Source organism: Sphaerodactylus townsendi, linkage group LG06 (assembly GCF_021028975.2).
Source record: "Sphaerodactylus townsendi isolate TG3544 linkage group LG06, MPM_Stown_v2.3, whole genome shotgun sequence".
In the NCBI taxonomy this organism is placed as follows: Eukaryota; Metazoa; Chordata; class Lepidosauria; order Squamata; family Sphaerodactylidae; genus Sphaerodactylus; species Sphaerodactylus townsendi.
In genome coordinates, this window is record NC_059430.1 from 84,720,700 (window position 1) to 84,737,547 (window position 16,848).

A 16,848-nucleotide genomic window follows, 5' to 3' on the forward strand; every position below is an offset into this window, starting at 1 on the left:
CAAAACAAAGGTTTCTCCCTTTTTGTCATTTTTTTACACTGTTGATTTTTAAAAAAAGAATTAATAAAAGCAAAACCTTAAGATTTTTTTAAATGCAAGAACCCCCCCCCCCGCCCCCGCAAACCAGATAAGCAGTGCGATCTTAAGAGCACTGCCATAGAAGTAAGCCCCATGGAACATATCTGAGTAGGATGCTCAGTAACCCCCCTGAGATATGCTTTGAATGCACACTAGCTGCAGCAGCGTTACAAGGGCATATCTCTGCTTAGGACTTCACTGTTAAGAACTGTTTGAAATAAGGGCCATTTTCTGTATATTAAAATTTAGTTTTGAAAGCTATACATGCCCAATCTAATGTCCAACTGACTAATAGTGGGACTTAGTGACAAAAAACTGGTATTGCAATGTACCTTAAGCACCTTTCATGGTTCCATAAACAATAAAAGCAAAACTATACATTATGTTTTCTGGCAAGTCAGGCTGGGGTTCCCTGGACTTGACCCTTTCCTTGCAATCATATAATACCCATGGGGAAAGGAATCTTTAAAGTCCCTATGAGTCCAGTTCTGTTTGGGCCTGAAGTGGGACAAGGAGGAACCCCTGCCTTCCGCTCCAATCTGTTTTCCTAGGATTCTGAATCTGTTCAGCTCCAAAGTTATGCAAATAACTTCCCACCCAGGCCATTTCGGCTCAGAAAGAGAAAGGAGTGAAAGGTAGGAATATTCCTCCTTCCCCTGTGCAACTGTTCTCAGCAGAACTGTATTCCTCAGGACTTAAAAAATGCACTTCCCCACTACTGTTGTAGGACTGCAGGGGCTGCAAGTTGAGTCTAGAGAACACCAACCTGACTTACAAAAAATTGTAATGTGTAGTTTGGCCCTATGGGAACTTGTTTCAAAATACTAGATTCAAGGAAGAGAGGATTATGTATTATTTGGGCAACTCTTGATTTACAATTGTATAGCTCCATCTATCTAGCAGAGCTACTGAAGCGTGCAGTTTTTGCCCCTGGACACTGCAGAGTTTCTCCAACTCCCCCCACACCTATTATAATCTTTCTGCAATAAAACTGTCACACAAGCATTTCAAATGAAATAAATGTCATTACCACCATCCGCAAATCCCGTTGCTGTGATGATAGGTACGGCCACCATAATCAAACCACTACTGCTCCAGACATATTTCATCAGGAATTGTTCGAGCATGATATACCATAAACGCTTCGAGAGGATGAGATTCATTTGATCGGCCAGAGCTTTATAACTTTTCTGGAGTTGGTTCATTTCTACCTATGGTTAGAAAATGCACATGCCGACACAGAATGTCACACATAGTCACTGGCAATTTTAACAGACATATCTCACAGATGATTATCAATAGGGTTTATACCTATTCAAAATAACTGACTGCTTTCAATACAGTCTCTCACAGAGCGAGCCTATACATGTCTACTCAGAAGTAAGTGCCACTACGTTCAATGGGGTTCACTGGTTAATACTCAGCTGGTTTATACTATATGGCTGCAGTAAACTCAACAGACCCAGTCTGGGTGACCTAGGAATGAACTCTCCCTTCCACAAAAGTTGGAGGAGGCAGTAGCCTCATATCAGGGATTCATACAAGATGCCAAAACATGAGGGAGAGAAAGAGTGGATCACTCACACTTCTGTTTTGTGTCATACCTGATGCCACTCACAGTGGAAACCTGCAAAGTGGGGCATAGCAAAATGAACAGAATGTCACACGGGTCCTGGATACCCACATACACTTTTAAAATGCCATATGTAAATAGGCAAGACCATTGGACAAGTCACAATGCCTCAGTTTTAGTTCCTGACTTGTGGCCTGCTTCATGAAGATACCATGAAGATGATCGATATAAGAGTTGTGAAGCCCTTCTAAGTGTTACACAACCCTTAGAAGTGTTGCATTTTACTCAGTTCCAAAAGGGTAGCCTTGTGAGTCTGCCGCTGGAAAAATGAACAGGAGTTTAGCAGCATATGTCAGAATAAAATATTATCAATATATTCAGCAGCATAGGCTGGAATAAAGTACTTATTAGCGTTTGCTGGAATAAAATATTTTTTTCATTTTTAAGGTGCCACGGGACTTCTGTTAATACTGTATTTATTATCAAATCCGTGGCACCATATGATAGGAAGGCTATCTCACAATAAGTCTATGACAAAGGTTAAGCCACAAGGCAGTGCCTGACCCGTGATTACCCAGTAAGGGTCAAGGTTGAGTAGGAATCTTCACATACATATCTCTAGGAGCAGCACACTCTACATACAGTTTTGTAGGAGCACACTAATGTACTCTGTCTATATCAAATAACACTAAGTACAATAGTGTGGTGTACTGGTTAGAGCAGAGATGGCAAACATATGTAACACTTGTCCAAAGTGACAAACCATGATGTTTTGGGGAATCAGAGTTCATCAACACCCAACAACAACTATTCTCTGTTTGAGCCAGTTTTGTAATTATTTAACGTCTCTATATAATACATAACACCATACATGATTGGACTGTATTTTGAAATAAATGAATATGTAAAGAATGGTCTTTTGTGGGGGGGGGGGGGCGATTTGACATGCCCGCAGAGTCAAGTTAGGCATTTTCCAATTTTTGGACATGCAGAACCAATAGGGTTTGCCATCACTGGGTTAAAGTATCAAAACAAGATCTGGGTAACCCAGGTTCAACTCTCTGGTCTGCTATGGAAACTTATAGGTGACCTTTGGGCAAGTCTCTCAGCCCAACCTACCACACAGGGCTTTTGTGAGAATAAAATGGAAAACAGGAGATGGATGAAAGCCACTTCTGTTTCTCACTGGGGACAAAGGCAGCATATAAATTAATTAATAAATAAACACAAAAATAAATGAGCAAAATTAGTGGGAAGTACTGTAGTCATTGGTAGCTTAGCTTTAGTGGTCATAGTGTCCCATAGAAGCCGCCATTGTATGGAATAAGAATTGCACAAGACTGTTGATGTACTGGAGGTTTATTGCAGATTTGCAGCCCAGATGGCTGAGAGAGAAAAATCCCATAGGGCTGTAACTGGAGTGGGGGTTGGGGAAATTAACATGCAGTTGCACAGGGCATCTGTTGTGAGTAACCCTGAACATACTTCATAAGGCAATGGGTGGCTGAGGTCATGAGATTCTTTGTAGCCTTGATGAAAAAGAACTCTCACTCCTTTTGCAACTGCTAAAAAATGAAATAGGAATTCACGCTTTAATTAAATCCAAGAGCATGAAGAATGGGTGTTCAGAATGTATACATTTTTGCATCTCCCCAGCCCTAAACATTTCCTGATAGAGGGTCTGGGAAGAAAGAAACCCTCTGCACTCTCTGATGGTGCCTCCCTCCATCAAGCCCCTTCCCCAAAGCCTGTAAACAGTCAGAGTGATTCAGAGGGTGTCAGAGGGATTCAAGGCTCTCTGGGATGGGGGAAGGGAGGGAGCATTAGTTCTGGCATCCCAGAGACCTTGGAATAATACTGAACCAACCTCCAGGTCTTGTTAGGCTTCCTTCACTGCCTCTACTGGTTCCCCTTACCTTGTGCCCTCTGTAGAAGGCAATCTCTTCCACATTGGCGATAATGCGTGCATGGACATAGCGCAGGTAGCCCTTCCTGTGGGCCTCCTCAGCCACCAGTTTGCCAAATTTGGGAGAGCAGGCTTTCAGAACCTTGGCAGTGGCATAGACCACCAGGCCAGCCAAGAGGGTGGGACCGATGGGGCTGGCTCCCCGGGACCTGGCAGTCTGGATGAGGGTGTAGGAGGTGAGGAGTACGTCCAGGATGGGCTTGGTCAAGTTGGAGTAGAGGTGGGCCACCGACTGCGAGAACATCATGATATCCTCTGTGAGTGACTGGTCCGGGTTGGCCAGGCGCCCGTCCATGTTGATCACCTTGTAATAAGTCTGGTCGGCGAAGTAGGTCTGGTAGGCGTGATCCACCAGGCGGGTGCGGAAGGCCAGGGCCAGCTTGCACTCCAGGTAGCGGATGGCGCTATTGACGAAGGTGGCCGGGATGGCGATCAGCAGCCATTTGATCAGCTTGAGGGCGAAGCTGCGTGGCTTCTTCTCTACGATGCTCTTGACGATCTTGCCATCCAAGCCAGCCACGTAGATGGAGAGGAAGGTCCTGGAGACCAGGGCCATTGAGTGCAGGCACAGCCAGCCCGAGTCCCGGCTCGCCAACTTGGGCAAGAGGATCTTGCGAAGTTCCAGCAGCTGCCGGAAAAATTCCGCATTGGCAGCCGGCGAGGCTCGCCCGGCCGGCGGCCCCGGGCATTGCAGCGGCAGCTCCCGTCCTTCAGACCGCCGCCTGCCACTGTTGGCGACCTGCCGCTGCCGCAAGTCCCTCTTGCAGCCTGCCTGCCGAAGCCTCCGGCACAGCAGCGGGCAGAGGAGCTTCAGCCCGTACGCCGCAGCCAGCAGGCACGCAGCCCTCTTGGCCGCCCTCGCCCGACCCCATCTTTCGCGCCCGGCCGCCGCCGCCTCCAGCACAGGGGTCATTTCGCTGCAGCCGGACCGGGCCGAGATGCGAGCGGCTCAAGGGGCGGCGCAGCCTCCACCAGGCCCGGGCGACCCATCAACCGGGCTCCGCCGAGCCGGCCGGTGACATATGCAGAATGGCTCGTGCCGCGCCTCCCATGCCCCGCGCGCCGCACAATAATAATCTCCCCCGCCCCCGCCCACCGTCTCTCCTCTCGCCCGTCGCCGGTCTCAGGCACCGCAGCAAGCCCCGCCCCTCCCACTCCCTCATTGGCTAGCTGCTAACCCCTGGGAAAGGCTTTTGCAGGAGGCTGACTGACGGCCGGTGGAGGGGGTGAGGGCAATTCAAGCCACCCCACCGCCCCAAGCGACCTCCTGCTGCAAGGTGGCAGCGACGCTGGACGCAAAGAGGAGCAGCGGGAACACTTCCCCTGAGGATGTCAGAGAGGGCCCAAGGGAGGACCAACCAACCCATGAATGTTGCAGTCAGTCTATCAGTGTCAGTCTTTCCTGCTCTGACTGACAGGTGATCTCACAGTTCTCAAGCAGAGGTCTTTCACGTGGCTTACTGCGGGATCCTTATAAGTGGAGCTGACCGCGATTGAACCTGAGACCTTCCCTAGGCAGAGCACATCTTTTACCACGTGATTCTTCTCAAAAAAGAGGCTGTTTGAACATATGATGTTGCTTTATACAGAGTCAGTCTATCCAGATCAGTACTATTATCGACATGCATAGGTCGCTGCTCTCCAGGGTGCAGAAGTCTTTAACGTCACATATGGTTTAGTATTTTTAACTGGATATGCTGGGCATTGAATGGCATTGCCCCAGGTAGAGATCTTCTCCTCTGGTCTGGATCACGGCATGCAACAGAACCATTGCCCTGGCACTTCTATATTTTGAGTGACACATTGGACCCCAAACCCCACTGGCTTCCATCAGTACTGGCTTCCATCAGTTACCCCAATCATATTGTACAATCCAGTGGCTCAACCTAAGCACCACCACATAACTACCTGTGTTCCTATTTCTAGGACAGAGTCTTACACCCAAAAGTTTTACAAGAATAATTCTTCAGATTAGAGTAGTCAAGAAGTGCAGTCAAGAAACTGAAGCGGTCAGACTATGTACCAGAAATAGCCCACTGTAAGAAAGGCTCAAAGAAGATCACAGTAGATCACCACTATGGCTCCCAGCTCATACCTGTTTAGTGCATCATCAATAATATGGCAATCCATCCTTGACAATGATGTTTCCAGCTTAGGCCTTGAGCGATAGCACTTCTTTGCTTACAGGCAGCTTCCCCAACCTAAAACCACTTCATATCAACAACTATGGACCAGAACACTCAGGTACCAATAATAAACTGACATGATGACACCTCTGGTTCCAGATCCACTTGAAGTTAGGATTTAATTATATCAGCCAGTTCCTCTGAGCTCATCTTTTTTCTTATCTTCCAAGGTAATATACACCATTATAGGTCACCCATGCCAGAGGTGGGATCCAACCAGTTCTCACCACTTCTCTAGAAGTGGTTACTAATTTTTTCTGAGCGCCGAGAAGGGGTTACTAATGCAACCTCCCTGCCCAACAGGGACTGGAGGTGCGTGTGTGCAGTAGCGCCACTGTTTGAATCCTACCACCATCGGAACCTGTTATTAACATTTTTGGATCCCACCACTGACCCATGCCCTTCTGTTCTCTACAAAGGGCAAACAGAACAGTTGCAGAAACTAAGGAAATTGTATGATAACCAATTACTTATGTTGCAAATGAACTCTGTACTTTTACTGGCTACATTTGCAGTCTACATACTTTTCATTACTTTTGATCTTGCCATCTACCACTCTCCTTCCTCCTTATATCTAGTGAAGACCTACTACCTATATCTGATTAAGTGGGCTGTAGCAATCAAATTTAATGCTAGAATAAAAACTTGTTTTGCTTTAAAGTGTCTCAAGTCTCCTGTTTATTTATTTTAAATATAGTTTGCAGATTGCTATAGAGTGATACAAAGGGATGGTTTTTCATGTGTAAAACAGTGCAAGCTAACAGAAGTGAATCTTCAAATCTTCTCATGGTTTAACAGGGCTAGATGAGGATAGAAGCTGATTCTGGTCTTCTTGGCCTCTTGGACAATTGGAAACAGAGTTGAAGCCTGTTGTGGTCCAAAACCTGTTGTGGTTCAAAGTAACCTCCAAAAACAAAAGTCATATAATAACATTGTTTATGACCAACCACAAGGGTACAAAAATTAGCGTGCAAATCTTCAAGTTCTCCAGGCTCTTAATCAAGTTGAAATTGTTTGGGGAGGGGTATGTGAAAAAAATGTCTCAGGTCTTCTTGTGAGTATTCTGTGTGAAATGTTGAACAGACTTGTGGTGGTGTCAGATTGCTTCCTTGATCTTCTGGGCAGAGTCATCTGTTTGGGAAATAGAAGCCTGTACTCTGATGTGGACTGCAGCTTGACTCCACAGCAATGACCAGGCAGTGAGACATCACAACCTAAAAAATGAGTCCACCTTTGGCTTTATTTGTTAAATCTCTATACTGACCTACCCTGCCAAAGAGGGCTCAAAGTAGTATTACATACAAGAAACACCGAATATAGAGACCCTTTAATTCACACAGCACCTATGTTATAGAAGCGATCTCCCGGTGTGGCATCCACATGAGCCATCATTATGCTGGAAGTGTTTCCTAGCATTCAATGAGCAGCAGAGTAATGCAAAGGATTCCTCCATGGCTCTGGCTTTTTTCTCATTCCTGAAACATTCTGCTACTTAGCTTGTTATTCCTGTCCCAAGCATTCTTGGCTTCCTGCCTGCTGTCCTTTCACAACTCTGACTCCCCCTCATCTGGTCACATGTTTGGTATGTCCTGTGCATGTTATATTACTTAGGTCCCATGTTGTCACCAAAGGGGTCCTGGACCTGAAAAAACTGAAGACTATGGAGTTGATTGCAGCTCTATGTGGGGTACACCAATTGAAGATCCATTTGGGAAGGATTCAAACTCAGCAGCAGGACTCATGCCCTGTATTAAAAGATCCCTGATTGCACCCCTATACCTCCAGCTAACCAGTGGGACTGGGAAATATCTCAAGTAGAGAACCTGCAGATCTTGTGTCAGCCAGAACAGATGACAGCTGTATCAGGCAAGAAGAATCATTCCTCTGACTTCCTTATATCCATTTGTGCTGTATCAACTGTGCTGAAAGGAGAATGAAGCAGCAATATCCAATTATTTGCAGGCTTTCTGCCTTTCTGGGATGCATTCCAAATGTGTGTGTATTTGTGCAGATTTAGAAGTCTCATGCTTTCCTCTAACTCTGCCTAGTATGTGCAAGAATATCCCTGTCTGAATTTCTTATGAGCGTTGACCATTTTTCTCATCTTCAGTTCATATTTACAATCCACAGTTATTTTAATTTTGTTCATTGTTGTATCCATTCATTTCCCCTTTGTCACAGTGCAAATCACATACAATTAGGCTGAAACTTGTTTTCCATCCTATTTATGTGAAATCTTCAGGTCTTAAATCATTTACTATAGGGGCTTTCCCTGCCAAGGGCCAGTTGGTCAAAGGGTCCCTTTTTTAAGGAAATCAAAATTCTCCCACTTAGACTGCAAAGGATGACATAGAACAGAATGCTGGCAGGTTCAAATGATTAGTACATCAGCACAGTTGTCTGAGCGAGATGCTAGCTCTGTTCCCATCTGTCATCCGTACAGACCATGTCCTTTGGTGAGGGATGATGGTATTTCTGAGGATGCTGATCTGGCTACTGGGATACCTGGTGGTGGAATTTCTACAAGAGGTCTAACATAGCACTTCTGCAATAGTGCAGTCATCCTCAAGATCATTACTACAGAGGAAATCCTCCATGTTTTGCCTCAGGAGATGCATAAGATGAAATAACTTGGCTCAAGGTGGGATTGGCAATACTCAAGACATTTCTCAAAGATTTCAGGATGTGAACCTACTGTGCCATGGCATCCTACTTTCCACAGTTCAGTGGGACCTGGATGCTGTCCTCACATTCTTGCCACTTCAAAAGGACCTTCTGATGTTCCTCCAGCCTTTCCATTGTCAAGTAGATAGAGTTCCACTTCATACTTCCCATCATGCATTACATAGCAACATAGTATGCCCATTGCTGCCTGTTTCTCCCACAGAAACTAACTGACCTTCACAGTTCCATTGATGCCCTATTATCTTTGTGCCCATCTTGATCAGGCCAATAGTGCTACCTTTTTCTTCCATGTCTAAGGCATCCCTCACTGTAGATTAAAACATGTCAGAATGCATGGATGATGGGAAGACTGACCACCTTGGTTATGTCTGCTTCCACAGAGGGTTTTTTCCCCTCTGTTTTGGAGTTCAGACAAGAGTGCTCTTTTTGGAGCATCCATACATCATTTTTCTCTACTCATGTTCCAGTCATTTGTTCCCTATTTCCAGTATTCTTTTCTCTACACCTGCTTTACTATTATCTTTTTTGTTGGAAAGAGCACATTCCCAGAACACCACACTGTCTAGGTAGAAAATAATGGATTGCCATTTTCAGTTGATATCAGGAATTGCTATATGACCGTACCATGTAACATTTTTTAAAGGAAAGCACTCAAAAAGTCCTTGGGTGATGCAGTGAAGGTGGGGTGCAGTTAAGAAAAGATTGCTGCTGATAGAGAAACACACTTAAAAATCCCTCTTGTGTGGTTGCCAGAATGCATGCCTCTATACTTGAGGCAGCAATGAATGCAAAACCAAGAAACCTTGCCAAATAGATGCAGCTTTGGCTATGTAGGCAGATGCTATTTTTCATTACAAATTCTTGCCAGATGCTGTTCCTTCAAAGCCATTCTTCTACCAAGCGTTTCAGGGCAGTAAGGATATAGGTAGAGCTATGGTCCTTGTCAAAAAATTAGATACAGAACATGGTACACCTGCATGCTGCCATCCCCTTATCTACTAAAGCTAGTGTGATATAGTGGTTAGAGTTTCAGTCCAGGATTTGAGAAACCTCGGCCAAAACCTCACTTTGCCATGGAAGCTTGTTGGGCGCCATTGGGCCAGCCACACTCTCTCATGGAGAAGAGGAGAATAAAGTAAGCCACTTTGGGTTCCCACTGACAAAAAAAGTGGACTGTGCATGAAGTAAATAAATTATATATAAATAAATAATACTTCCATCTTCTCTATTTGCCATAAGGGACAGAGAAAGGTGTGTTATGCCCTTTGGCTACTCTAGGTGGAGTGCACAGTTGGTCCTTCTGCCTAGGTTAGCTACATGGTCAGCCATTCTCTTTTTGACAAGTTGCAGTCATCTTCCTGCTCAATGTTGAGCAAGGCTACATTTCATATAGGAGTGCCACTACCTGCACAGGCAAGAGGATCTTGCAAAGTTCCAGCAGCTGCTGAAAAAATTCTGTCCATCTACATTTAGGGTTGCAGGGGGAAGAATGCTTCTAAAAGGACACTCCCTCCTCCTTACTGTTGTTGTGGTATATGCTTGTGTGCATGAGCCATCAAGTCATAGCTCACTTACAGCAATCCCATAGGGTTTTTGAGACAAGTTGATACCCAAACTAAATATGGAGAAGCATCAGAACTGAGCCCCCTGCTCAATTTATTCCCCAGGTGATATCAGAGTTTATAAATAATATTATGGGAATGAAAGTTGAATTCCAAAAAAACACAAAAAGAAGACAAGATAGAAAAGACAAAAGAGGAAGTGAAAACTTTAAAACAAGATGTGGACTCTATACAATTAGAGGTTAAACACATGATTCAACAATTTTTCAACGGGAATATCAAATCAAAGAGAAGGCCTTGAGACTTAGAAAGGTACCAGAGGATCCCAATCCAGCAAAAGAGGAGGTAAATAAGAAAATTGCCTTAGACCTGGCCAACCACTTAAAGAAGAAAAAAGATGTCAAAGATTGGAAAAAAAATTATAGAGTCACATCAAAAAATCCAAAACTAAAAGGAATGTGCAGAAATATTGTCATCTATTTCTGCTCTAAAGAAATGGCAGATCAAATTTTGGAAACACACAGGAAATCAGCAATCAAGGTAGAAGACAAGTACATCATCATGATGCGGGAGATCCCTTTAAGAGTCTTACAGAAAAGGAAAGAGTATGCATTTTTGGTGGACATTTTAAGAAGAAACAGATAAAATGTTCATGTCTTAGATGGGAAGAGTTTTCTTCACATACAAGGGACAACATCAAAGAATTACTTCAATAATGAATGCCAAAGAGATCTTCAATAAAAATTTAAAAGACCTCAAATAAAAATGTTTTGGAAGGTCAATTAATGTTTTAACAAGAAGAGAAGTAAATGGGCTTAATAGAGATTAACGATAAATAAAGTTTGGGATGGTAAATTCAGTTACAAGGTTATGAGAAGGGGAATAAGGGAGGGGAAAGGGAAACTAGGTTAGGAGGATGAGATGTTTTTTCTTTAATTTAAATTGCCTCAGATTGTGAGATATCAGAAATGGTTTAAGAAAAAAAGAGGAACACGTGTGCGGCCTGAGAATTTATAATCAATGAAAAAACTTATGGATAAGATTGACAGCAGGGTATGGGTGGAAGTCAACTAGTTTTTAGCGCAGTTTATGAGTGTTTTAGTTAACAAAACCTTTGTTAAATAGAAATTGGAATCCAGGAGGCAGTTGGAACACTTATTTGTCTTTTTTTTTCACTCATATTGAAGTCTTGTGCAATTGAAAAAAATCCAATTAAAACATTTTTTAAAGCACTGGATGGCCTAGTCTAGCCTAATCTCATCAAGCAGGACCACCAACGAAGGCAGACAACAGCAAACCACTTCCATTCATCTTTTGCCTGGAAAACCCTATGGGGCTGCCATGTCGTCTGTGACTTGACAGCCCTTCCACTATCAGGATTGTAGCTAATGATGTCAAAATATATGAAAGAGGCTAGAGCAAGGTATTTTTGCTTTAGAAATTGATCCTAAAAAGTGGAGTCTGTGGAGAAGTTCTTCAGACCAAGATTTAATTCATTCCCCCCATCCTGTTAAATTTCCTAGGCATAAATGCCTGTTAATAATACTAAGCATTCCAATGTTTTAAAACCTACTGATTTCTATGGAGTTAGAAGAGTGTAACCCTGCTTACTCTACTTTTTCTTCCATACTGCTTTGATCTCTTGCCCCCCCCATATCTCTCTCTCTCTCTCTCTCTCTCTCTTCTCTTTTTCCCTTGAACATTAAGCCAGGCAACTGTGGCATAAAAACAAAAAAAGAACTAAATATTAATGAATACATTCGTTTTCTCATTCATTTTTGTTGGTAGACTCAGAATCTGGGCCCCTGTTAGCTTTTGCATCTGGTAATTTAGCAAAGCTCATCTAGTCTCTGTGTGTGCAAGGGACAAAATTACATAGAGTCTTTTATCTGTTCAAACTAATACTTGATTTATTATAGGAACTCAGTTTCTGGATATAGTTTCCTAATCTAGTCTAACTAACTAGGTTGGAGGACGATTCAGGACCTGCGTCTTGCCCTCATGGTTGCAATGGGGAGAAGTGGTGTGGAGAGAAGATGCAAAAGGCTCAAGGAAATAAGTTTTCCTAAAAGGAGCAATCTACCCATTATTCAGCAGTAGAGAAAGGATGCTCAGTGCCTTGACCCCTGTATCTCTTTGACTCTCCAGTTAAGTCCCTCTCTGAAGTCTGAGGTTAAGAGACAGCTCATAGGCCCTCACTTCAAACCATTTTTGTTATACAAGGCAACAGATAGGATGTTTTCATTGCATTTTAAAAATCTGTTAGTCAATCCAAATGGACAGCCATCTATGTTTTTATTTCAATTAATCAGAGTTATATTGCTTGAGGAGCTACATAGCTACTTTCAAATTAAGGAGAAAGTAGAAGCATGATAACTTCAAAGTGGGTTTCACTTAAAAGAAACAAAATCCCTCTTAACATAGGCAGGACATTTCATAATTTTTATGTGCAGCTGTATACTCTGACAAACCCTGCTGTGATGACAGTGATTAGTAGATTCAATTTTACTAAATTCCTAAAATAACTACTTATTCTAATGTAACTGCATTAGTAATTCTGTTTAATCTGTGAGGGTCACATCATCTCTACTCTGCTTTAAAAGGAATGAAATTCACTGAAGCATGTTATTAACACCACATTGATGTCAATTACTGTCCAATCTTATCTGCATGCATATGAAAGTCCAGAGGAATATAGCTATTTGTTTTTAAAGGGGGCACTTGATACTGTATTTAAAACAAAGATATGATACTGAAGGCATTAACTTCTCCCCACGTAGGAATTGATTTCCACTGAGGTGTTCATTTTAACTCCAATAGAGTTAACAGCTAAATTGTACCCCAAAAATTGTCATTCCTTCACATCACAGACATTAGAGAAAGAAAAGTAAGGGAAAAAGAATAAAGTGGGGGGGGGGGGAGAGCTACCAGATGGATATTGTTGCTGCTTCAGCCATAACCCTGGTAGAACAGCTCAGTCTTACAAGCCCTGCAAAACTGGCCCACATTTCACAGGGGCCAGGTATCACTTGACAGAGCATTCCACCAGGTCAGGGCCAGAACCAAAAAGGCCCTGGCCTTGGTTGAGAACGATCTGACAGCTTTGGGGTCAGAGATCACAGATAACTTGTTATAAGTTGAGCATAAGGCTCTTTGGGGAATTTACTGGGGGAGGTAATCCCACAGGTTTGACAGCTCCAGACCGATAAGGGATATGAAAGTGGGTACTAGAACCTTGAACCTGATTCAATACTCCACTAAGAGCCAATGCAGATGATGGAGCACTGGTGAATGTGTGCCTGTCATGCGTCCCAGTAAAGACCCATGCCACTGCATTTTACACCTTCTGGAACTTCCAAAGCAGGTCCAAGGGCAGCCCTGCATAGAACAAATTGCAGTAGTCCAGCCTGGAGGTGACAATTACGTGGATCACTGTGGCCAAATTGGATTGGGAGAGGCAGGGTGCCAGCAGCTTAGCCTGGAAGAGGTGTTCAAAAGCCAGGCACACTATATTTGTGACCTGTGCTTCCATGGATCAATCCTGGACTCCACAGATGTTAACTGCATGCTGTCAAGAGCCGGAAGCTGGCCACTTCTATTTAACTCTGCCCCCACCCCCCCGCAGCTGTAAGACCTCCATCTTCGATGGTTTTCACTTCAGATGGTTCTGCTTTAACAACTTCACCACAGCTTCCAAGCAACTGGCCAGCCAGTTATCAACAGATACAGCTGAGTGTCATCAGCATACTGATGGCAACCCAGTCCAAAGCTTTGAATCAACTTAACCACATATAGATGTTATGTGAAATTATGAGTCTGATAGTGGGCCTGTGACAAAGTGACCCATTGCCCCTTGGATAACTAGCCCTGGCTGAGAGAGCCTGTTATTGATTCATTTGAAAAAAGGTGGAGGAGCAGGCTGAAAATGCAGGACAAAAGTAGACCTGACAAGAATAAATACTGGAGCTCTGTCACAGCTGGAAGGTATTGCCATGGTAGTAGTACAGCAGTCTTTTGTTGTGAGGGACAACTTTTAATCTGAATGAGTTCTCAGTGGGACCTAATGAGAGGATTCAGCCCTAGGATTGCGATCTTTCAGGTGGGGCCTGGAGATTTCCTGGAATTAAAAATGATCTCCAGGCTACAGAGATCAGTTCTCCTGCAAGAAATGGCCACTTTGGAGGGTGGAATCCATGGCATACTCTACTGAGATACCTCCTTTGTGTGTGTGTGTGTGTTAATAATTGCCATCTTCCAATTTAAATCAACACTTATGTCACTTCCAATTTACATCAACCCTTTGAATTAATGACCGCCAAAGCATTCTACCATTAACAGCCTTGCTCAGGTTTTGCAGTCTGAGGACCATGACTTCCTTATTGAGTCAATCTCATGTTGGGTCTTCCTTCCTCTGATCCTGCTGCCTTCATTTTTCCTAGCATGATTGTCTTTTCCAGTGATTCTTGTCTTTGCATAATGTGATCAAAGTACAATAACCTCAGTTTAGTAATTTTAACTTCTAGGGAGAACTCAGTCTTGATTTGATATAGAACCCACATTTGTCTTTTTGGTGGTTCATGGTATTTGTAAATTTCTTCATTGTCAATCTTAAAGTTGTGTAATTTCCCAGTAGACCCTTTAATATATGTTTAATGTGAGGAAGCCGGCATTTGAAGCCCTTCATGGCATGAAGATAAATAATATCACCTGGTAAATAGCATCCTATCAAACCCCTATCAAGGGGGAAGATATTTTTTTCTCCAGGTTGTTGGCAACTCCACTTTGTTACGTAAATTCATGCCATAACAAATACGTTAGTCTTTAAGGTTGCACAAGATGTTTATGTTCTTGGGGAGGGTGGATTTGCTACAGCAGGCTAACGCATACAGTTGTACTCTTGGAATTACATTCAGGGGGAACTGTTTCTGAGTATAAATGTATGGCATCAGGGTGCAAATTAATTGTTTTGAGACTCCTGTGAAATATTACAATTCCATGTTTTGCAATAGCTTTGCAATGCCAGTATCTAAAAGTATGTCAGTTCAGGATTTAGATATTGCTGATTCTCTCCACACCTCAGAAAGATACTTGCAGCAGGCCTGAATTTGCCTTTCCCATTTATCCTGGAATTGTTTTAGGGAAAATTAGTTTATCAGACTAGAGTGGACTATGTCTGTGTCTATGCAGTCCAATCTGATCACATGATTATCTGGACTGCCTTTCTCATACCACTGACTAACTACAATCAACTCATATATTTGGAACAGATGTATTGGCCTTCTGAATCCAAGGATACTAGATAGCTGAATGCCCTGATCCCTGGTACCTCTCATTTTAGATACTAAGGACTAGAAAGATAGGAGGGTAGTTAGGCTGGATTCTCAAAAGTCATTTGCAAAGTTTAAAAAACAGCAAAAGTATGTATGCATCTTTTTAAAGGCTGTAGTAGTTAATGTTGATCAAAAAAATCCAGAACAAAAAAGGGTGAATTTATTACACACTCTGCTACATTTATCCCTACCACACTAGCTCTATCTGATGCTAGAAGCAATCATGGAAAACACCCTTGAATATACCATTAAAAAAAAAGAGCTCTGGGCTCATCTGCAGATACATCTTAAATGAGATCCCAAGGGTAATGAGAATGGTGAGAGCACTCCGTTGCTGGGGAGAGACAGCAGAGAGATTCACCACAATAAAAGCAGTAGTCAGTTACAGGAACATGGGGGAAAGCCAGTAATTCAGTACCAAATATTCAATACTACATACACATGATCACAGACTTATTTAATTTGGAGGAACAACCTTCTGGTTCCAGACTAACAAGCACTGAAGTAGTTAGTAAGCCACGCTGTAGATGTAACAATGTAAAGGTATTAACTAACCTGCATTAAATGATGTTGAGTGAGCAACCCTGAAGTTGTGGAGTGTTCTTTCCATCCTAAACACTGACTATAACATTGTCAGTTTCAAAAGGCCTGAAAAGAATATTCAGTGTCATGGGAGGAAACGTATTTTCTATAACAGGTGGTGGCAAGCCTGCTTAAGCACGGAGTATCCCAGAGGTGGCACTCAGAGGCTTCCTCTGTGGAGCACGATGCACAGGAAGAGTCGTTAATGTGGGGGAAGCACTGTTAAACCCCACTGATTTTTTTTTTAGGAAGGAACTAAAGCATGATCAGCTACCTGAGTAAGTAAAGCTCCAGTTGAGGCTGATGAGGGCTGGCTTCTAGAGTACAAACCCTCCTAGAATTAAAGTGATTCACATGTTTGAAGTGTTGCATGGTTGCTTCAAAGCAAAGCCACTGAGTACCACCAAGCTTACTCTTGAGTAATACATGCCTTGGAGCCAACCGTTTTTTCTAAACTAAAACCTCAGTATTCAGGTTAAATTGCCATGTTGGCACTTTGCGACAAATAAGTGGGTTTTGGGTTGCAATTTGAGCACTCAGTCTCGAAAAGGTTCGCCATCACTGTTCTATAACCTTAGAGGATGTGCAATACAGTCCCTGAGAACAGAGAACATCATAGCTCTTGGCAACCCAGACAAAACAAACAGAGCCATTCAGAACTCTAAGGACCAAGCTAAAGTGACTGAACCATGCAGAAATTCCCCCACAGATCCTATCACTGGGGGAATTATTGAGGTTACCACTTTACTCCAATGCTAAAATTTAAATCTGAGGGGGAGTTTTACAGTACATAAACATGTTTCATTAGGAAAGCCCCATCTCTTTTACAACGTTATAAGAGGCGTATGTTAGAACCTTTGAAGAGCCCCTCTGGAGACTGGTGATG

At 43.1% G+C, this 16,848-nt stretch overlaps 1 protein-coding gene across 1 annotated transcript in view; it reads right to left on the minus strand.

The window, feature by feature from the left end:
- Window positions 1–4,674, minus strand: part of ABCD2 (ATP binding cassette subfamily D member 2) — a 52,988-nt gene extending 48,314 nt beyond the window's left edge. The window contains exons 1-2 of the mRNA XM_048500454.1: window positions 3,568–4,674; window positions 1,109–1,289 (exon numbers count right to left, since the gene is read on the minus strand). Coding sequence (XP_048356411.1) covers window positions 1,109–1,289; window positions 3,568–4,530 — 1,144 coding nt within the window. The 5' untranslated portion in view covers window positions 4,531–4,674. The remainder of the gene's footprint in view (window positions 1–1,108; window positions 1,290–3,567) is intronic.
- Window positions 4,675–16,848: the final 12,174 nt, after the last annotated feature.